Here is a 22,225-nt window from a genome sequence, read left to right on the forward strand (position 1 = left end):
AGTTGAAGTTAAAGTTGAGGTTGATGTTGAGGTTGATGTTTGAGGTTGAGGTTGAGGTGAAAGTGAGACGATGTGACAAGGTGATGTGATGTGCCCGACCGGGTAGACGGACGGACGGGCGGGACGGACGGGACCCCAGACCCGGAGCAGTAAGGATGGATGTCTTAACTCTCAACCAACTCCCGTCATCACTGGCGACACACCGACAAAACACTATCTACAATGACCGATGACATCGGCGCCGCATCTTGGTATTCGCATCGTGAGGTTTTGCGATCGGAATTTTCGGGAATCTACCTCTAAGGGCAAAAAAGACTAATTGGAGGCGGATGTTAGCATATGTCTCACACTCAAGCCAACAAACGTCGTCACACCCCAAATGAGGCTCAACTCTGCCCAAACCAGTCTGGGTTGATTAAAGACTCACCTCCTTTTCATCTCCACACTATGGAGCACGTTGCATCAACCGCAGCCATCAAGAGGCCGGCCGGTCGGTGATCAACGACTAACAGAGACAAACACGTCATAGCAACCCATTCCGCTAAACACTCACTCACAGCAACCAGACCACTTGCAAACAATCACTCAATCACTCACAGGAAGCAGCTCACTCAACTACAAACAAAGGCACACTCAAACTGACATTCATCAAACACATTCATGTCTCAATTAAGCATTATCTCATGAAGTAAAACCACCACTACCACCACTAGGTACCTAGCTACCCCTTTCAATGATTCATTCATCAAGCGATCATGTTCCAAAAAAAAGCTTTCATCCTCCTTCCTAAATAACGGGAAAAAAGGAAACAAACTTGCAAAAAAAAAGAAGGATCCCTATCCATCAAACTAAGCTGAACTTTCTTAGAGAAGAACAGCAAAGAGGGCAGCCATCAGGGCAACGCATCCGGTGCTGGCCATCATCTTGGAAGCACCACCGGTGACAGGGGGAGGAGGGATGGCATCCGAGGGCGAGGGGACGGGCACGTCGGAGCCACCGGTGCCGCTGGGGCCGGAGCCACCGGAGCCACCACCGGGAGCGGAAGAGCTGGGGCCAGAGCCACCGGAGCCACCGCCATCGTTGCCGCTGGTAGGTCCAGAGCCAGAGCCGTCACCACCGTTGCCGCCGGTAGGTCCAGAGCCAGAGCCACCGCCATTGCCGCCGGTAGGACCAGCAGAGGTGATGATGGTGGAGTGAGTGACAGTGACGAAGCTGGAGGACGAAGAGCCACCAGATCCACCACCACCGGGGGAACCACCACTGCAGCCACCAGTAGGCTGGGCAACAGCACCGCAAGCGGTAAAGGTAGGAGCAGAGGCATCGCAAGCGCAAAGAGCCTCAACGGCGGCAATTACCTGGGCACCCTTAGTGACACCGCAGCCAGAAAGCACATCGTCGAAGACGAGACCCTGAATCTCCTTCTTGTTCTTGCACTCGCAGGCGTGGTCACCCTTCTTGCAGCCAACGGAAACGGCAGCGGTCTCAATGAAACCGACGGCGCACTCGGGAATGGCCTTGAACTCCTCAGCGCACTCCCAAGAGTCCTCACCACAAGGGCCCTGAGCGGGGACGTCAGTGACGGCAGGGCAGTCGCCAGCATCAGTGGTGGAGGGAGCAGGGCCGGGGCCGGAACCACCGCCGTTGCCGCCAGTGGGGCCGGGGTTGGAGCCACCGCCAGAAGCAGAAGTGCTGGGGCCGGGGTTGGAGCCACCGCCGTTGCCGCCAGTGGGGCCGGGGTTGGAGCCACCGCCAGAAGCAGAAGTGCTGGGGCCGGGGCCGCCGCCGTTACCGTCGGTAGGGCCGGGGTTGGAACCACACTCGGTGAAAGTGGGCTTGGCAGAGTCGCACTTGCAAAGGGCCTCAACCGAAGAAAGAACGTCGGTGACCTTGGCGGCTCCACAGGCGCTCAGAACGTCGAGGGCAATAGCACCCTGGATCTTCTCGGCGTTGGAGCACTCGCACTTGTGGTCGCCCTCAGCGCAGCCCAGGTCGAGAGCGGCCTTCTGGATAATAGGGACGGCGCAAGCTGGGACAGCCGAGAAGAGAGGAGCACACTCCCAGGAATCGATGCCGCAAGGACCCTCAGGGACGGTGCCAGACGGCTGAGTACCGGGGCTGGAAGTGATGACGGAAGAGGGAACGACAACGACGCTGGAGGGGCCGGGAGAGGGGCTGTCGGTGACGGGGTTGGACGCGGTAGGGCCGGGGCCAGAAGAACCACCGCAGGGAGTGAAGGTGGGCTTGGCGGCATCACACTTGCAGAGGGCCTCGACGGAAGAAAGCACGTCGGTGATCTTGGATGCTCCACAGGCGCTCAGAACGTCGAGGGCAATAGCACCCTGGATCTTCTCGGCGTTGGCACACTCGCACTTGTGGTCGCCCTTAGCACAGCCAAGAGCGAGAGCGGCCTTCTCAATGATGGGAACGGCGCACTGGGGCACGGCAGCAAACTCGGCCGCGCATCCCCAGCTCTCCTCGCCACAAGGGCCGGAGGGCTCAGGACCGGGAACGACAGTGCTGGATGGGATAACGACGGGGCCAGAGGTGGAGGTAGAGCAGTCCGAAGTAACGATGTCGGTAGTGATGATGGTGGTAGAGCCACCGCCGCTGGGGATAGGGACAGACGAGCTAGGTCCAGCATTGCCATCACAAGGCTTGAAGGTAGGCTTGGCAGCATCGCATTCGCAAAGAGCGGTCACAGCCTTGATGACATCGAGACCACCGAGGAGGCCGCAGGAGGCAATAACGTCGTCGAAAACCACCTCCTGAATTTCAGCGCTCTTGCTGCATTCGCATTTGTGGTCGCCAGCAGCACAGCCGAGAGAGACACCGGCGTTGGCAATAATATCAACAGCGCACACAGGCACGGCAGCGTATTCGGGAGCACAAGCCCAGCTCTCCTCGCCACAAGGGCCGGAGGGCTCAGGACCGGGAACGACAGTGGTGGAGGGGATAACGACGGGGCCAGAGGTGGAGGTAGAGCAGTCCGAAGTAACGATGTCGGTAGTGATGATGGTGGTAGAGCCACCGCCGCTGGGGATAGGGACAGACGAGCTAGGTCCAGCATTGCCATCACAAGGCTTGAAGGTAGGCTTGGCAGCATCGCATTCGCAAAGAGCGGTCACAGCCTTGATGACATCGAGACCACCGAGGAGGCCGCAGGAGGCAATAACGTCGTCGAAAACCACCTCCTGAATTTCAGCGCTCTTGCTGCATTCGCATTTGTGGTCGCCAGCAGCACAGCCGAGAGAGACACCGGCGTTGGCAATAATATCAACAGCGCACACAGGCACGGCAGCGTATTCGGGAGCACAAGCCCAGCTCTCCTCGCCACAAGGGCCGGAGGGCTCAGGACCGGGAACGACAGTGGTGGAGGGGATAACGACGGGGCCAGAGGTGGAGGTAGAGCAGTCCGAAGTAACGATGTCGGTAGTGATGATGGTGGTAGAGCCACCGCCGCTGGGGATAGGGACAGACGAGCTAGGTCCAGCATTGCCATCACAAGGCTTGAAGGTAGGCTTGGCAGCATCGCATTCGCAAAGAGCAGTCACAGCCTTGATGACGTCGAGACCACCGAGGAGGCCGCATGATGCAATAACGTCGTCGAAAACCACCTCCTGAATTTCAGCGCTCTTGCTGCATTCGCACTTGTGGTCGCCAGCAGCACAGCCGAGAGAGACACCGGCGTTGGCAATAATATCAACAGCGCACACGGGCACGGCAGCGTATTCGGGAGCACAAGCCCAGCTCTCCTCGCCACACGGCCCAGTGGGGTTGCCGGAAGGCTGAACAGGAGAGGAGGTGGTGGTGATAGTGATGGGAGGCTGGCTGGAAGGCTCGCCAGAAGGAACAACAGGAGCGCTGGTAATGATAGGAGCCTCAGAGTTGGCGGTAGAGCTGGGAACAACGGTGGCGGAAGCGCAGGGCTCGAAGGTGGTGGCGGTAGCATCGCAGTCGCAGAGATAGGAAACGGCCTTGACGACGTCAAGACCACCGAGGAGGCCGCAGTTGGCAACAACCTCGTCAAAGATCATACCCTGGAGCTCCTCCTTCTTGGAGCATTCACACTTGTAGTCGCCGTGGGCGCAACCGGCCTCGAGGGCAGCCGATTCGATGGCAGCAGTGGCACAGGCGGGGACAGAGGAGTAGAGAGGAGCGCACTCCCAAGAGTCGAGGCCACAGTCGGTAGGGGTGGCGGGAGGCTCGGTGATGACAGGAGGTTCGGAGATGGTGGAGCTGGGAGCAACGGTCGGGCATGCGGTAAAGGTGGATGCCGTAGCGTCGCAGTCGCAAAGGTAGGAGACGGCCTTTACAACATCGAGGCCGCCGAGCAGACCACAGTTGGCAACGACCTCGTCGAAAATCATGCCTTGAAGCTCTTCCTTCTTAGAGCACTCGCACTTATAGTCGCCATGGGGGCAACCAGCCACGAGGGCGGCCGATTCGATGGCAGCGGTGGCGCAGGCGGGGACGGCCGAGTAGGAGGGAGCACACTCCCAGGAATCGAGACCGCAGTCAGTGGCGAGAACTCGAGCCCCGGCGACAGCCAGCATGAGGCCGGCCGCCTTTCGGGGGACTGAGTACACCATCGTTAAAAACGAGGGAAATGATGTACTAGCGGGAAGGTTGGGTCGAGGGTGAGGAGAGAAAAGGGAAAGGGAAGTAACATCAGTGGGGATGTCTTCACATCTTTATTTATTTTCCAGTTTCCCCCTTCTCCGACTGAAGGAGCCGCAATCCGGGGGACACCACTACCACCACCGGCATCACTACCTCGGACAACATGTGCTGAACAAGCCCATATGATAGTGCCAAGCTCGAGTGACACTGCGGGCTGCATGGTCGTGGGCTGGCTCTCTCGCCTCCTCCTCGTTTCCCTCACACTGCTCCTCACAGTACAGGGTGTCGGTCAAGATCTGGGATGACAGGCGCTATTGGAGGCTTGATGGCCTGATGATGAGAAGGACCTATCCCAATCTGGAGTATAGGCACCGGCAATTTGGTCTGCGATTGGCTAGTCCCTTGCTCATGTCTCCAGAAAAGACAATGTGATAGCTGTGTGTGTGTGGACAGCAAGGCAGAGAGCTCGGGTTGTGGGAGGGACGGATGAGGATGAGATGGACAGGGGTTTGTTGTTGAACTCTCTTTCTTTTCTTTTCTTTCCCATCCTCTTTTCATCCTCGTCCCTTGCCAAAGATGGAAGCTGATGCAGGAACCTAGCGAATCAGAGCCGCACCGTATTGATCGTTATTCCCGTGCAACCACACATGCGAGGCTAGGTCGCTTTCGTTAAACATATCAAGGCCACAATGACACGATTCCCCATCTTTTGTCTTCCCTCTTCAGTATAGCGTTGGGTTGTTGGTCGTTCATGGCCAACTTTTCCAGCTTCGATGGTCAAGAGGCCTGCTCTTTTTCGACTTCTCCTCTCAGCCCAACTTTTGAATACGGAAAGGTCGGTGATGTTTTGTTGTTCCGTTTTATGGTTTTCTTCGAGGCAGCACACAAAAGGCCTTTGACCTGTCTGTCATGTATCACATTGCAGTGATGAATCCTCATTGCCTTGATCGAATGTTTTCCCTCGTCTCTTCCTTTTCTCTCAAATACCATGACAAGAAAGTCATCGATCTGGTTACCCAGAGGAGGTCGTGATAGACAAGGCATCCACCAAGTTTAGACTCCTCGGGAATAGCTTCGCTTCGGCCACAGTGTCTTGCGGAGAAGTGTCGATCAGGTCCAGGGGTCTCATCAATACGATGTGACGGTGAAGTGTTGACGATCCGCCGTTTTCCGGGGGCTGTTAGGGCATGAAAATGGAGTTTGGGAGGATGGGCCCACCTACCCGCCCAAGGATCTTGGGTTGCGACGATTCCGCAAGCACAAAGCGCTGGAAAACCTGGGGAAACCTGGAAAGTGATCTTCTAGGTTGCCTTTCTCCAGAACATGTCGTGATTGTTCGTGATCATCTAGATGCAGCTGTCAAAGGTTTCAAAAGCTGGATGGTGTTGCAGCTTTCCGCAGTAAGGGTTCAACGTCCCGAGAGATCGGATCAGATCATTCAGGAACATCAGGGACACACACCGCCAGTAAAAAGAGCAAGTCATCTCGATCGTCGAAGCAGCCATTGACGCTGTTAATTCCCCTTTCTTCAGACAGACAAGAGGTCGTCCATAGGCGCAAGACCAGCGCAGACAGTGTACGTACCTCTTCCCTTTCTGCCCAATCCTCTCGCTGTTCCTCTCCAACGTTGCATGCTCTTTTTTGCTTTTCCTTCCCGATCGGAGTCACCCTGACGATCAGATGTCAAAGGTTCTGACGTTGCCTCTTCCTCGGCAACAAGTCTTCGTCTCCAACAGTGCTAAATCGAACTTCCCCAACCCCCCTCTCGCCAATGCTCGTATGTGCTGAGCGTACTGTGCCTGCCTGTCAGCCACCGGTGAGATGTTCGTGATGAGAAATCCATTCCTTGAAATCTTGTCAGGAACCTCTTTTCTCTAAATCTTTCGTAACAGGACCTGCCATCATTTCCGTGATCGCTTCCCCGGGGAAGTCCTCGCGGGTCTCACTAGCAATTAGGTTTAGTAACGGCGGGAAAACCAAGGAAGACCAAACGCCTTGGCCTTTCAACTCATGGTGTTCGGATAAGAACGGCTTCCGTCAAGCCTTTGCCCTGTCCGATTTTCGGTCACTGTCACAAATCCCATCAATTCTCATGACATGACGTTAGCAAACGGGAAGTGGGAGCTGCCGCCTGCTGTGCGCTGACTTGCCAAGTTCCCCGCACGACGGGCCGTTCATGTAGGATTTGACTTCCCCGGAGCTAGTTAATAGCTTCGGCGTTGCTATCCCAATTCTACCTGGAACGCCGTTGCGAGGTCTTGGCGAAGTTGAATAGAGTCGACAAGTCAGCAAAACCCAAAACAGTAAAAAGGGAAGGATTGTCTTGCTGACCATCGCCTGGCTGATGGAAATGGTTGTTGGGTTTTTCACCGTCTGCCCTTCGGGCCCATTATGTTCTCATGATTCGAGAAGTGTACGAAGGAAGTGGCAGTTTGATTCGAAAGGTGTACAAAGGAATTGACAGTAATGAAGCCTCTGCAACTTCTTTCCAAGACGCCCAAGAAACAATGGCATTGACCAATTCAGGCCTCATGGGTCGAGGTCAGCAACAGGTTTCCCCAACTTTCTCTTCTCAGCTCACGAGGCTCACGAGGTTGCAGAAGAAAGCTTTGCTGGAAGGACGAATGCCCAGAACGCCGAGAGACGCCCAAAGGCGGGGTGCATTAGTACTGTGCCAGGGGGACGCAGGGGCTTGATCGAAAAGAGATTGGTTCGAGTGTGGCTTGGCAAGCCGTGATGGTGATGGAGGGTTGGGAGTTTCCTTGGTTCTTTTCTTGTGGTTGACAGCTCGGAAAGGATTGAGCAGATTGGACAGAAATGCTGGAAAGGAGCAAAACGTGTGGGTGGGATCGGTGAGAAAGGGAACGTCGCTCTGTCCTCCTCCAACTGTATAACATTCTCGGGTTGTCCCTAGGTCCCATGTGAAGATGCGAGATCGAGCACGTCTGGTGGTTATCATGGCGATGACTTCATATATTGGCTCACCATTGATCTCTGGTAAGATTGCAGTGGCAAGCAGGGTTCGATATTGAACCTGAAGTTTTCTTCCAGCATCCCCTGAACCGTGCAGTTGTGATCTGGAAAAGGGAAGCGGGCGGTTAGAACGGAGAAACTCCTCTGTCACTCGCCAATACCTCGTTTACTCTTACCTCAAGACGTCCTTTTGGCGTGAAGTATGATTATTCTTTCCAAGTTCTTCCTGTGCTGCTCGGCATAACTCACACTAGTCACTTTTTTTGGTGTCTTCAACAACTTGAGTCGACCTTGACATCCCAGATGCAACCCAACAACAGCCCTATCTCCTTGTAACTCGCGCTGGAATCCATATTCCTGCGAGGAGCTGCCGCTGGAGATCTGCTTGTCTCCTTCCGCTGTTGGTGTAGATGGTACCAGTTGGGTGGTTCCGGAATGCAGAGGATCCTGCTGGCTTTTTTTGTATTTCCCATCGTCGATCTGATCAGGGTTCCATTCGTATTTGCGGCAGTAGTAACCGTCAAGCGTATTTTCACTGAAGGCTGATAGCTCTCAGACGTGCCGGGTCGAGGCGTGGAACAAGCAAGGCCGAGTTCTAGGGGCATTGGTGTATCCTTGTCAGACGCGGAATCCTTCGATGGAAGTCGAGTATCACGTCGCGAGTCTGCCCATCCCCAATCTCTGTCCCTGTCCGCTCTACGCGGTCTCGACTCATTCACACTCATCCAGCCCGACATATACGAGTCTGTCAGATGCATGTGCTCAGGGGGGAAAGCACGTTCACAGAGGTTGTAATTTCGCAGGACTCGACAAGAAGGGTCTGGGAGGCGTCAAGAGATGTGGTATGTTGCATTGCCGCCGGACTACGACGGAAACATGTGCCTTGAGGACCGAACCAAGCCCTTCATGGCAAAAGATGCGCGCTGCTGTACGCTGTGTCGTGTGCTAGGTGATGCAGGCTGCTTGCAAATAATTTCCGAGACCGAGTGCCCGTCCGGTGAGGGTGTGGATGCAATTTGGAATGGTGTGAAGCCCGATGAGACTTGTCGGAAGCGATGAATGACGGTCTCGGACGGTTGGCCTGATGCACCATTATGCTCGGAGTTTAACTATGCTCGGAGTTTGACCTGCGTAGATACAAGACTGTCAGAGAAGGAGAGGGTACACTATATAAGAGGCCGTAGTCCCGGACTTTTTCACTTGGACAAAACTTACCCGTCACTCACTCCTCCTTCAACCTCGTCTTCGAAGGTGAGGGCTGGTCAATTCCGTTGGGGCACTTCGCAGAGCTGATCAGCTGCTATCTGGGACACCGTGCCTTGGACTGGCCTTCGGTGGCACATTAAAAGGTTGATGATGAATCGAAGGCGGATTGACGACAATTGTGATCAGGGACTGGCAGCCAGGTCGCTTGTGGCAGTTGGATATATCATCGCGCGAAGCTGGATCCCGAGGAAAATCCAGTGATTGCGATGTGGATGGCAGGTAACCGGCGATACATGTCGCGCACCAGGCTACGGGCACCAGGCCACAAGTCATGACGTGGAGACTTGCGAAGATTTGTGTTGCGAAGTCAGTCTAAGAAAATTTCCGGCAGTGGCATAACCAGCCGGCCCCAACTTCCAAGGCTATATTCCTCGCAAGTCCTGGCCTCATTGAGACACGGAAGCTGCGCCCAACAAGCGATGGGAAAGTACCTGGTACCTCTAGGGCAACTCATTTCCTGTTGCGGGCATTTGTGCTTCAGGCAGGTGAGATGGATTGACGTCGGAGTCACTGGAATCAACCCAAGATTGGAAGGCACCGTCGGCTCGGGCATGTGCTCAGTAGTTTTATGTCTGCAAACATGGCGAGGAAGGATGGAGCACAGAGAGATTGCCATGGAACTCGAGAAGCCAGGATTGACACTGTTGGCTCGTACTTTCCCTCTGTGCTTGCCATCGCTGTGCACTTTCCTGATGAAGCCACGGGTGTCGAGATGTCGCTGCATTAAATTGAAGTCACGTGGGATTGTGTTCGCATTGCCTCGGTGCAGTTGTGGTGGTCCCTTCCCTTTGTGGTTGACGATGTGCCAGCGCGGAAGTTGCGAACACCTCAACGTTTATCAAACCCCAAAGAGCGAAGAAAGCGCACATCATCTTACTGAAAGACAGTGGATTTCCCATAATGTGCCAAACTTCCTTCTTCCCGTCCTTCCTTCACCAGCAAAAATGGATGAGCAGCAGATCTGGACATCCATGAACTGCTTGCCCCTTTCCTCAGATCGCCATTATCATGTAATTCTTGTAGACGACATGGTCCGCTCTTACGTTCCACATGAAGATATATTCTCGAACAGCCACAGCAAATTTGGCTATTGTTCGCCCTACCGCCGCCGGAACCCACGAGACAGTATCGCGCCTGGAAGTCCCAAAGTTTCGTATGGGCGAGTAGGTGTGGTGACTCAATGTCATATCGGCAATTGAGACGAATCATGAAGTGGTAAAGGTCATGACCACATCGCGCTCTGAGGAGTACCCAGTTGCTGTTACCCCTTTACCATGCCTGTGGTCCAACGTGCTTCCAGACTGGCTGACCTACGGCGTGCGGTTATGTCTCGATCCTATCTCAGGAAAGTTGTGATCGACTCTGGCAGAAGCCCCCGGTGTCAAGGTGAGAGAAACACTTGCTGCCATACTCTTGACCATCCAAAGCCGCGTGCCTGCCCACGATCCATTCCAAGCCGGCCGGCAGGTGTACCTCCCCCTCTTTTCATCCAATACCTACCTTCTGCCCCTCCTCCTATTCACTGTCGCCCTGCACCCCAGGCACCAGCGGGCATATAAGCTGTCGTCTCAAGTTCCAATACCACAATGAGAGCCCACTGGCCCCATCGCCGAGTGGTTCCCGTTGATGAAAACATTGCCGGGTGCGCGGTATCCCGTGGTACAGTTTTCGTACGTCGCTGACTGGAGAATTGAGATTCGTTCCGCAAGCTTAACAGGGCGGCTTAGCTTTTTGCTTTTTTTTATCGAATAGCATAATGGCTGGAGATTTGAGCCATGCGATGTTTGCATTTTTTGACCTCGAATTGGGTTTGCAAATGGCGATCGGAGTTTGCCTATGTTGAGGAGCATGGCGATTTGAAGTCCCACTTCGACACGAAACAACAATCGTTGCGGTCTGAGAGGTGAGGTCCAGATTGACATCCTACCTGTTGGTGGGTCCCAGTCACGGCACTCTTAGTATACCTATACCATTCACTGTAGGCCCTACTCGTACCCTAACTTACCTACCGTTTCTAAACTCCTAGACCTTTCGCTCTCCTCTCTTCTCTGTAGCATTATCAATCCACCACATCTATCGATTTGCTATTATTGTTCGTAATCTCACACTACCTCTACTCACTTTCCCAGTTCCTCTGGGCCCAAGTCGCAGCTATGGTTCTGGACAATACTGTCCTCTCCTAGCGGCCGGCCCATTTCTGACCTGATGTAGTGCCCTGATCTGATAAAGGTATTCTTCCTGTCCACTGTGAGGATATTCCCAAAGCTGCTTTTAATATTGAAGCCCGAATGGCATGGTCCGTCAGTGCGCGTACAGTTGTTCAGTGAACGTTTCGACACATGTTGATCATGCCGAATGGTCGGCAAGCGGTGTTCAATGGTGGTCGGGCCTGCAGTGGCTGTCAGTCAAGTGCCGCGAGAGTCTGGTTTTGTGGCTAGAAGAAGCAGCTCGGCAGAAATAAAACAGGCGTCTCGTTTGCATTCCGAAAGTTCTCGGAAGTCAAACGGCCTCCCTCAACACCAAATGTTTTCCGTCGGCCAGCATCAAGCGCCGGATCAATGCTTATCCGTCTCCCATCGTCGTGACATCCTTCAGCCCGAGACAAAGCAAAGTTCAACTCATGGACGACATCATCACGAACCTTCTCTTCTCCATTTCTTACTAATCTCCCCCGTCAGCCTCCTGAACAGCGCGCCCAGATCAATATCCAAGTCCGGATATTATTCCCCCTTGCCACTTATTCCCCCGCATCGTCAACCAATTGGTCGATGGCCACGCCAAGAGGGTTGCATGCACAACCGCAGGCTATTATTCCGGCAAAAATGAGGAGGATTTAACCGTCTTAGCTCTTGTTCGTAAACGCTAGAATAAGGTCGTTGCCGAGTGGTCGGTTCGGTCGGTTGTGGCTTGTCCCGGTCGTGAACCTCAAGATCGCGAGAGGCATTGCGTAACCACACTCTCACACCACGGTGAACCGTGAGCGTGCTGGTGAGGAGAAGTATAGACAAGAGAAGGGAAGAGGCGAGGTGGAAACATCATCCGCGATCCGTCTTCGCCAATGTGGCTTGCTACCTCTCATTCTTGCGGTCCAGTCTCGGTTCGTCCGGCTGAATAGGTTGCTTGCATTTCCACGTTTTCAGCTGGCGTTTCCTTCGCGCGCAAGAACACCTAAAAACCAAGAGCTTGGTTCATCAGCCACAGCATCATGAACCACGAAAACGAACTGTATTTCGGACTTCTCCTCGACACGACGGCTTCTCGCTCCACAAACCCGGTTAACCCTCCCGAACCCCGGACGTTACCCCTGTCCGGGACTCCATTGACCACAACCAAGCCACTCATGACCGCCAATGGAAGAATAATCGAACCGCAAACGTCCTTCCAAGAACGTGCTTGTCACTGGCGATTCGTAAGGAAACATCGGTAGATCCGGGGTGACGGATCACGGCCCCATCCAGAAGCCCATTCAGTAGCATCCAGAACCATGTCATCCATGCCATCACGCATGGGGAAATGAAGCTAACGACTCCATCCTACCCCATTTCCCCCATGGGGAGATGATATGATGAAGGTCTGTGGGTTCTCTCGCAATAGTTTGTGACTTGGTGATCGGTCTTGACGGTTTGACTCCACCTCTGCATATCTCCATGTCGTCCTCCTGATCCTGATCCTTTATAACGGCCTTTCCTCCTCCCCTTCCCCAAGGTAACATCTCTCCTGGTTCCTCACCTCGTCTCTCCTGTCGAGTTCCATCCCTCAAATTCCTTCTCACCGGTGTCAGCCCTCCACCCTCTAGGCCTAACCAGAAACCGCCAACATGCACACCTCCTCCATCCTCTCCCTCCTTGCCCTCGCCGCGGTCCCCTTGGCCTCGGCCGGCAACGGTAATGGAAACGGCAAGGGATCCGGAAAGTCCTGCTCCCACAAGGGCCTCGACTGGTACGCCAAGAAGGCCGGCCTCAAGTACTTCGGCGCGGCCACCGACTCGCCCGGCCAGCGCGAGCGTGCGGGTTATGAGTCCGCCTACGCCAAGTACGACGAGATCATGTGGAAGTCAGGCGAGTTTGGCCAGACGACGCCTACCAACGGGCAGAAGGTATGTCTCTCTCCCTTTTTCCTCCATCCGCTTTCCCTTTGCCCACCCGACTCTACTGGCCAAGATGCTAACCGAGTTGCTGCACAGTGGCTCTTCACCGAACCAGCCCAAGGCACCTTCAACTTCACCGAGGGTGACATCGTCGCCTCCCTCGCCGCCCAAAACAAGAAGCTCCTGCGGTGCCACGCCCTGGTCTGGCACTCGCAGCTCGCGCCCTGGGTGGAAGCCAAGAAGGACTGGACCAAGGACGAGCTGCGTGCCGTCATCGTCTCCCACGTCACCAACGTCATGAACCACTACAAGGGCCAGTGCTACGCCTGGGACGTGGTCAACGAGGCCTTCAACGAGGACGGCACCTTCCGGGAGTCCGTCTTCTCCACCGTCTTGGGAGGCAACGAGTTCATCGAGCTCGCCTTCGAGACCGCTTTTAGCTTGGATCCCAAGGCCAAGCTTTATTATAACGATTATAACTTGGAGAGCCCTTCTCCTAAAACGGAGGCGGTGAGGAAGTTGGTCAGGCACTTGCAGAGCAAGAAGATTCGCATTGATGGTGTTGGCTTGCAGGCACATCTTATTGCGGAGAACAGGCCGACGCTGGACGAACATGTTGCTGCTATTGAGGGGTTCACGGAATTGGGCGTTGAGGTTGCCTTGACCGAGTTGGATGTGAGGCTGCAGACGCCGGCGAATGCGACGAATTTGGCGTTGCAGAAGGAGGGGTATAAGAATGTGAGTATTTACCTTTTACCTTCTTCCATACTACCTAAACGCATGTTATTTGGGGGTCAGTTGCTAATATTTCGACTAAAACCAGGTCGTCGGAGCATGCGTCCAAGTCGACGGATGCATCGGTGTCACCATCTGGGATTTCTATGACCCCTTCAGCTGGGTCCCCTTCGTTTTCGAGGGCGAGGGCGCCGCCCTTCTCTGGTTCGAGGACTTCAGCAAGCACCCTGCCTACGACGGCGTCGTCGAGGCTTTGACCAACAAGACTCGGGGACACAACGGGAAGGGTGGTCCCCGTGGCGTTACTAAGCGTTTCATCGCTTGAGCCAACGGTTGTGAAAAAGGGAGAAAGTATGGTGGAAGTTGAATAGTAATCGTCATTGTTGCAGTAATCTAATACCAATTTTTTTTAAAAAAAAAAAAAATTGAATAAGAGCTTTTGCTTCGTCAATCGTTACCTATCATTTTCCCTCCAAATGTTTTCGATCTCTTCCTCTCAAATGTAGAGAGCGACCCGTATATCCTCGGTGATAGTCGTGCGGTCGATGGCAAGAGCCTTTGGTCTCCCCCTCTTGTACACCCAAGGACATCGACATCAAGAGCCCTTCTGCCATGAGAAGCACCATGACCAGCAACAGACCGGTTGCGACGATAGAGACAAAAGTAAGTGAAAGAGCACTGGGGAAATGCAGGATTCCATACGGCTGGTAACGAGTAGCCCAGTATATAACTTTCTCCCTCTCCTGAGAATGCGAACAGCTGCCCCCTGAGCCGATGTTGAAGATCATGGCAAAAAAGTTGACGTGATGAAGTTCGCAAGAAGTTCAGGTCCGGGCAGAAGACGCAAGGGTCTATAACTAAGCTGCAGACAGATAACTCCCTGCCTCCGCCGTCGATATCTGTGTCTAGACATCATTGTATCCCAGCATCTTGGGATGCTCATCGTCGCACACCAGCCATGCCCATGCCGCGCTGGGTGTGTAGCTCGTTGTGGTGGAGTAGGGTCGTCCGTAGTCGGCTCGTTCGAAGATGGTGCCTGTGTGATCGGATTTCTTCATGTTGGCGACGTTCTCGGGCGTTGCGACGGCGAGGAAGTGTTGGCGCTGGGGACCTTTTGGAAGTGCCCTGTTGTGTGATGATGTGTGTTAGTATCGACTTGACTTGAAGATTGAACAAGATTTGAGAGGTCGAAAGGGCGCTGAGAAAAAGTGTTGCAGAAAACACTCCCTAAGAAAGTTGAAAGGTGGCGCGAGTAAAAGGCCGAAAAAAGTGTTGTAGAGACCACTCTCCACGGATGGGAATGTCTGACGGGATGGATAAACTGGGTGCGACTCACAAGGCATTCCCAAAGATCCCATGACACAGACTAGGCTCCTTCTTCAACAGCCCCTCCACCCATATGCATTCGCGACCCAAGCGAATCGCCGCGTCAATCTTGTCTTCCAGCTTCGGAAAGTGTTGGCGCAGCGACAGCAGCGACACGACAAAGCCCGGCGCGCCATGACAGAACTGCACCAGACCTTTGCCGGTATGCGCATGATGTTCCGAGCTAGGCCAGTTCCCAGCCGGATGCTGTAACCTCAGGAGCCTATCCAGGACCGGTTCCAGCTGGGGAGCAGTCTCGGGGCTTGTCAAGACGACTTGCGTCAAGATGCCGATATCCCCATGAACAGCGCCCAAGTAGCGCTTATCATGCCACGTCCAGTTCGGTCCGCGGTTGAGAATGGTATTGGTGATCTCAGCGATAGCCGGGTCAACAAGCTTATTACTTTCCGGAACCCAATGGCGGACCAAGCGCAGGAGATATAAAGTGCCTGCTCGACCGTAAAGGATTTCATCCGGGTACTCCTCCACCTCGAGGATCTGGCTGACGCAGGAGACGAACGTCCTCACATGCGTCGTGTCATCGTTGAAAATGGCGGCGCGCACAGCTTCAAAGGCAAGCTTCTCGTCATAAATCCCGCACCCGCGCGACCCAAGACGGAGGTTATGCCCGCGACTGCCCGAGATGTACGCCTTCGCCCAGTGATGGGCTGTCTGGCCGCTAACCAGCAGGGCAGGTTGGCGGGCTGAGATCTGCAGCATCAGGAGGGCGATGCCCGTCGGACCGCTCCATAGGCCTTGGAGGTGCTCGTGCGAGTAGCGCGAGCGAGGAGGATAGTTGGCGACGATGTCTTCGAGGGCGGAGGAGAGGTATTGGGAGGTGCTTTCTGAGGAGAGTTTGAGGAGGGAGGAGGGGTCGGAGAGCGTCATGTAGCGGGAGTCGGCCATTTTGGGATGAGACACGGAACGGAGGCACGGAAGCAAGGGATAGGACAAGAATAGAATTGTGGTATTAGGGATAAGATAGGAGGGGGATGATGCTGATCGGTGACCAGCCTGGTGATCCTGATCCTGGGGAATAACGGCGTTAGGAATTAAGGTATGCTATGCGCTATGTCAGGCAATGCGAGAACGATGGATGCGAATCAATAGATGATTGCCTTCAGTCAGGAACCAAGGCAGTTGCAAACGGAGGCATTCCGAACCATGGACGGGAGCGTTCCTGGATTCTGGTGTTGATCCGATGAATGCGCTGATTGTCTGGACGATTAGGCGTGCTTGACGGTTCCATGTGTTGTGTGTTGATCGGGAAAAGTCGTCAAGACTCAACTTCTGTCGTCATGACGTTGGACTTTGGTGCTTGTCGAGCTGTGTCTGCCCAAGGTACGTACCGAATATTGTGGGGTATGGAAGACCGGCAGGCAGAACAGCCAATTATAAGCATGAAATGCAGTGGATAAAAGGAACAAGTGCGGGGAGGGCATGGGTAACCCCGCCGTAACTTGGCGAGCTACTGCCGGCTTGAAGGTGCCGCCCGCTTGTCATTGATCGCAGCTTCAGTGGTTGCTTAATAAAATCTCGACTCTAAAGGTCTATCATTTTACCAGACATCTTTCTCCCCTCTCACCTAAAGAGACTGGTGAGGAGAGCCAAAGTTACTCGGGAGATAAAGCACAACTAGAAAAAGGATTTGGTGAGGCCCAGTTCTGGGGGAGTGGCCATGACCTGGTGGTTTGTTGCTTCTTCGTCGGTCCTTCTCGAGCAACGCAAACACTCAACGGACGAACGCCCATCCGGGCCTGGGATTGTTCGCATTTGGAAGCAGATGCATGGATCATACGTTTTATTTGTTTCCAAGACAATCGTCGGGCTCAATTTCCTCTTTCGCTTTCAATTCGTCTTGGACTTTGGCCATCGCGGTCAATCGTGCGTCTCCGTATCTCCCATGTGTGCAAAGGTTGGGCTGCAGTTGTGATACTAACAACTACTCGGCGAATGTCAGTAGCAAAACCAATAGTGCAGTATCACTTACTTTGCTAGGACCCACTCCTGTCTCATGTTCCTGCATTAGCTTGGCACTCTGGGATACCTTTGATTTTCATCTCGCTCACACCAAGCTCCGCTGGCACTTCGCCGTCCCATGAATCTTCCACGATGGCCAGACCTTGCTTCGGATTTCACTGATAGGCACGGCTAATACCTGCCACCGATACACCTCTATCCACCAGCCACTACATTTATCAATGCCTCGATGTTAGCACGACTGATGATGCCAATGAACATGCTGTTTATCGAACCAACTTCTCGTCGACTTCTCCAAGTTGCCGCCGAATGATCCGCTCGATCGGACACAGCCAGGAATATGGACCGGATAAGATGAGCGATTGTTGACCTTCGGATGCCGCTGCATCCACCAGATCTTGACCAGCAAGCAGCCTGCCTCGCGATTTCCACGTTTCTTATTTCCGGCCCGTTATGCGAATCAACAACTGTCCGCAGTCCAGTCCATACGAGGAAGTTTTCACGGCAGATCTCATTCACCGTGATCCTTGGCGTACACACCGGCGTACCTAGTGCCAGTCAGCGCACGGTCAACATCCCTTGCTGATACTACACCGCAGGGCAAAAACTCAATCATGAGTTGATGAAAAGCAAGAAAACAAAGATGAGTTATTATCCAATAACAATATCGCGGCACCTGAATCCGTCTGGGCTACTAGAGAACCACGACACAGCCATGTGTATGACGTCTAAAAGGACCGTTCCGCGACTCTCCCAGATATTCTATAGCACCCTCATGCTATAGAATCGATGTCATAGCCTTCCAGAAACGCGGTGGTGTAGGGTCGGTTAGGTAAGAAAGCCTCCCCTGAGAAGCTGGACCGACGCCTCAATGCAACACCGTTGCTGTCCCTTGCAAAACCCTTGAGCCTCCATTCGTGTTCCCCCAGCTGCCGAGAACCAATGACCCGCCAACCCAGCTCCCGGACCCCCGGGGGAAAAGCAAGAAAACTTGCAGACACAAGACGTCGGTTTAATCTATTTCTCCTCCATGCAAGGGGCAACATGCCTAATCAGGTGCTTTCTGGCAAAGATTCACCGTCCAACCTCTACACAAGCCCCGGAGTTTAGAGAGATCGTCGGCTACCCTCAAGATTTGCCTTGGAAAATAAGCGAAACAGTTCGTGGTTCCCGAGTGTAGGCGGCTCAAGACTATTGCTGAGCACCTATTGTTAATGACGTAGCATTATAGCCGTTATGTGTTTCACCGATATTGACGAGACATTGCAAGACAACTCTCAACCAGGCAGTAGGCATAGACGGCATGGACTCAATGTTGTAATCTCAGGGTCTGATCGCAACTTCTCAACGGGCAGTGACTTCGTCACTAGGAGGCTCGACGTATCAAGACACTCGAAAAAACAGGACGGCATGAGACACTCGCACATGGTAGGCTAGGGATAGACTACCACGCTGTCAACGGGCTAGGCATGCGAGAAATCATGGCATCTCTGGAGTCGGCGCCATGGTGTTGGTAATGCTGTGCGGCTGGATTCAGGAACGGACGGGAGGTAACCCAACTCCAAAGGTGGAAAGTTGACGACGTCAACACCCTCTTGTCTCCTCCCTCATGAGCCTCAAGAGTCGTGTATAAGAAGGGACGACAACCTCTCGCTTCTCTCCAAATCTTCTTCTCATCATCATCATCAGCTCAACAACCAACACTCAACAAGCAACTTTACCTACCAAACCAACTACTTCACCAACCAAAACCCAAAACACAAACCACAACCAAAACCATCAAAATGCAGTTCACCATCGCCACCGTTCTCTCCCTCCTCACCGTCGCTCTCGCCGCTCCCGCCGCGGTCGTCGAGCGTCAGGTCCCTTACACCGCTTGCACCGGCCTCTACGGCACCGCCCAGTGCTGCGCTACCGACATCCTCGGCCTCGCTGATCTCGACTGCGCCAACCGTAAGTACAATACCTATCCTGATTATTAGTAGCAACTCACACACAACTCGCACAACAAGAAACTGTATCATGCCATACCATACCATACCATACCATACCATACTAAATAAATCACAGCCCCCGCAACCCTCACCAGCGCCGTCCAGTTCCAGGCTACCTGCTCCGACATCGGCCAGCGTGCTCGCTGCTGCCTGTTGCCTATTGTAAGTTCACCACTCTATGAAAAGGAGCTTAATGAACCTGTTTACTGAATTTTTTTTAATTTCTTTTGCCTACAGCTCGGCCAGGCCCTCGTCTGCGAAACTCCCGCTGGCCTTCCCACTGCCTAAAGGGCTTTGATGATCTAAAGTGGTCGTCCTTGTACATCTACCATTTGTACTATCTATCATGTCCTTTGTACATGTACAACCTACCTACTGTTTGGAGTAATCCGGTGTTAGCTGGTTCTGTTCGTTGCTTTCAGTTTTGGAATCTGTTCGAGTTTCTGTTTGATACGATGGAATGTTTTACGACGAAAGGGTTGGACACTTGGAGTGTGAAGGACGTGGAGGATGTAATAAGTTTTGAGGGAGATATAATTACCTAGGAACTGAATCTTTTCAACTCCGCTTTGTGGTACTTGAATACTGATGTTAATGTTTTTGGATACGGAAGTCGCATTTGACATGAAAGCATGAGAGCATGAGTATAATAATGAACAGATTTAACAGTTAGGACCTTAACAACAAAACTCGCTATTCTTGCCGACCTTCCGTTGACGATGCACCCTGGGACATCCACATGAGAAAACACCCGGAAGGAATTGATGAGCTTCCAACCACCAAACAACAGAATGGCTATAGCTGGTAAACAACTAGGAGTTCATCTTACACGAGTTTTGGTCTCGATGATCAATCAGCGCCATAGCTGAGTAACAAATGGTATAAAACCCAATAACTGACACAAAAGGTTATTGGTTCTTTACTGCAGAAAACAAAATAAAAATAAAATAAAAAACACTGGGCTTTACCATACCATACGTACCTTTTATCCTTCAACAAAAACAAAAACAAAAACAAAAACACACCAACTGTACGAGTTGATTGATGTTATTGAAGTTGTGACCAAAAAAATTATCATGTTTTAAGTCACAAAGGGGACTCCTGAGAAATATATACCTAGCAGGTAGACAGACATGTTAGGAATTGAATTTTCAAATCATACAAGGAAGAGTGGAGATAACTTTCAATCAGAAATACTTTCAATCAGAAATACTTTCAATCAGAAATACCGTGGCTTCAGACCTCAGATTCGGGCAGCCAAGCAAGCAAGCAAGCTTTCTTTCATTCATGTCTCCTCTCTGCCTTGGTCCAAAAAAATTAATTTTTTTATTTATTTATTTATTTATGCCTGCCAAATAAATGTCCAAGGTCCAATGTCCGGAATCATGATGTAAACAGTCACCTGTTTTTGTATTCACTCACGCAATTCCTTTTTTTTTCTTTGATCAACTGCTTGCAAACAAACAAAGACGTGGCTCACGATCACAATTGAAGGCAAAGCAAAGCAAAGGAATCTTGGGCAGATAGATGGACAGAAGAACGAACTATGGGTCGTCAGTCAGAAGGACACACGTTCAAGAAGATACCGTCAATGGCTGGCTCAGTCCCATGGTGTCAAATGGCAAGGCCTTATAAGAGCAGGAGCAATGGGAAAGTGACGCGGCGACAGCCGACGGGTCGGTCACTGGACCCCGGATCTGTAAGCTGTCTCCGGTGCTCGTTCCAATCATCACCAGTGAAATATAGTCAAAATGTGGTCATTAAACGATCATATTATCATAGCCATACCTTTGTACACTGTCTACGCTGCTTCATACGCCATGTTCACAGACCTTCTTGTATGGAACTGACTCTCATGATCCCCAGACTCAAAGCATCATAACACCAGCAACAACCGCCGCACCGAGCGCGACAAGCCCTCCTCCGCGGACGACGACACCAGCACTCTCCTTCCCATCATCACCCGAAGGAGCCGGCGTTTCGACGTGCTCTCCGACCAACTTGCTCAGCTCAGCATCATTGGTATAATCCGCCGTAACTCCGGTGCTGTTGGTGCATGCGCTTGGGGTGTTGGAGTTGGTTCCCTCAACGAAGTTGACGATTGCGCACTGTTTTTGTTGCCCCATATGTTAGCATCTAATCCTTCTCCTCTTCCCATCCATCCATCACACCTGCGTTAGAAAGAAATCACGTACCTGGAACAAAGTCCCATCCCCTGACCCACCCACCACGCCCACAACGCCCTTCTTGCCCACCCACCCCTTGGGCGCCGTCACCTTCTGGCTGCACAAATCACCCAGTCCACTCTGCTGGACAATTGGGTACAGCTGCGTCCAGTTACCCTCGCCGACTTCTTGCACCGAGGCACGGAAAAGCCAGTTATACTGGGGATGGCCCGAGTGCAGGGAAATAAAGTCGCCGTCGACGTGGAAATCGGTCACGGTGATCTTGGAGTCGGTGGAGGAGAGCGAGGGCACGATGGCGCCGCAGGGGGCGTTGCCTTCTTTGGATTCGTCAATGGAGGAACCTTCGAGGGAGGGGGGGTAGTTGATTGTGAAGTGGGCGTTGACGGCTGTGAGGGTGGTGGCCAGGGTGGTGAGGAGGGTTAGGGAGCGCATGGTTGCGGTTTTGTCGGGATGGTTTTGTTTGGTCGGTAGTTGTAGATGGTGGCGTGTCCTTGGCTGTTGTTGATAATTGTGGTGGAGAGAATGGAAGGAAGATGTCAGTTTCCGTATGCGACAAATTGACAAGGTACTTGTCCGACTCGGGCCAAGGTACTTTGGTAGACGGATGTGATGTTATGCCGAGTGTTGAGAGATAGGCAATTATCCGGAGAGTCGAGACTGAGAGAGTTGTCAAAAGTGCCGAAAAAAAAGAAGAGAAAAAAGAAGCGGAAGAGGGGAGGAGGGTGCTGCAGGTAAGGTAGATAAAGAAAGAGCTGTGAGTAGGGGGGCTGCGGGCCAGGCACAACGGGACGGATGCAGGCAGACAAGGGACGACAGACAGGATGCAAGATCCAGGCAGGCTGAGTGGAAGGCTGGAAGGGTCCAATACCACGGGATGCTTGGAAAATGGAAACGAACGATTCGATCCTGCTTTCTTGTTACCTGTTTCAACCTATGGAATTACATTGGATCTAGAACAAGACGGGATGGGAAATAAAAAACCATGCGGCGACTTCAGGCACCACCGCTCATCCACCCCT

General features: G+C 52.9%; 5 protein-coding genes across 5 annotated transcripts; 2 read left to right on the top strand and 3 right to left on the bottom strand.

The window, feature by feature from the left end:
- Nucleotides 1-863: 863 nt before the first annotated feature.
- On the bottom strand, nucleotides 864-4,553 carry SMAC4_08019 (uncharacterized protein; the record flags this gene model as incomplete). Its single annotated transcript, XM_066090727.1, has 1 exon — nucleotides 864-4,553. One exon carries the CDS (start codon nucleotides 4,551-4,553, stop codon nucleotides 864-866), a length of 3,690 nt encoding a protein of 1,229 aa, XP_065946733.1.
- Nucleotides 4,554-12,566: 8,013 nt separating this feature from the next.
- On the top strand, nucleotides 12,567-14,065 carry SMAC4_08023 (uncharacterized protein). Its single transcript, XM_003348209.2, has 3 exons — nucleotides 12,567-12,955; nucleotides 13,043-13,684; nucleotides 13,770-14,065. The coding sequence occupies exons 1-3, from the start codon at nucleotides 12,677-12,679 to the stop codon at nucleotides 14,004-14,006; spliced, it is 1,158 nt and encodes a 385-aa protein (XP_003348257.1). The 5' UTR covers nucleotides 12,567-12,676; the 3' UTR covers nucleotides 14,007-14,065.
- A 55-nt stretch (nucleotides 14,066-14,120) lies between these two features.
- On the bottom strand, nucleotides 14,121-16,439 carry SMAC4_08024 (uncharacterized protein). The gene is made up of 2 exons (XM_003348210.2): nucleotides 15,018-16,439; nucleotides 14,121-14,806 (listed from the first exon to the last, which is right to left on the bottom strand). The coding sequence occupies exons 1-2, from the start codon at nucleotides 15,950-15,952 to the stop codon at nucleotides 14,587-14,589; spliced, it is 1,155 nt and encodes a 384-aa protein (XP_003348258.1). The 5' UTR covers nucleotides 15,953-16,439; the 3' UTR covers nucleotides 14,121-14,586.
- A 1,593-nt stretch (nucleotides 16,440-18,032) lies between these two features.
- SMAC4_08025 (uncharacterized protein) lies at nucleotides 18,033-19,597 on the top strand. The gene is made up of 3 exons (XM_003348211.2): nucleotides 18,033-18,979; nucleotides 19,097-19,182; nucleotides 19,258-19,597. The coding sequence occupies exons 1-3, from the start codon at nucleotides 18,811-18,813 to the stop codon at nucleotides 19,306-19,308; spliced, it is 306 nt and encodes a 101-aa protein (XP_003348259.1). The 5' UTR covers nucleotides 18,033-18,810; the 3' UTR covers nucleotides 19,309-19,597.
- A 993-nt stretch (nucleotides 19,598-20,590) lies between these two features.
- Nucleotides 20,591-21,883, bottom strand: SMAC4_08026 (uncharacterized protein). Its single transcript, XM_003348212.2, has 2 exons — nucleotides 21,216-21,883; nucleotides 20,591-21,128 (listed from the first exon to the last, which is right to left on the bottom strand). The coding sequence occupies exons 1-2, from the start codon at nucleotides 21,636-21,638 to the stop codon at nucleotides 20,889-20,891; spliced, it is 663 nt and encodes a 220-aa protein (XP_003348260.1). The 5' UTR covers nucleotides 21,639-21,883; the 3' UTR covers nucleotides 20,591-20,888.
- Nucleotides 21,884-22,225: the final 342 nt, after the last annotated feature.

The sequence above is a fragment of the Sordaria macrospora genome, chromosome 4, assembly GCF_033870435.1.
Source record: "Sordaria macrospora chromosome 4, complete sequence".
Lineage (NCBI taxonomy): Eukaryota > Fungi > Ascomycota > Sordariomycetes > Sordariales > Sordariaceae > Sordaria > Sordaria macrospora.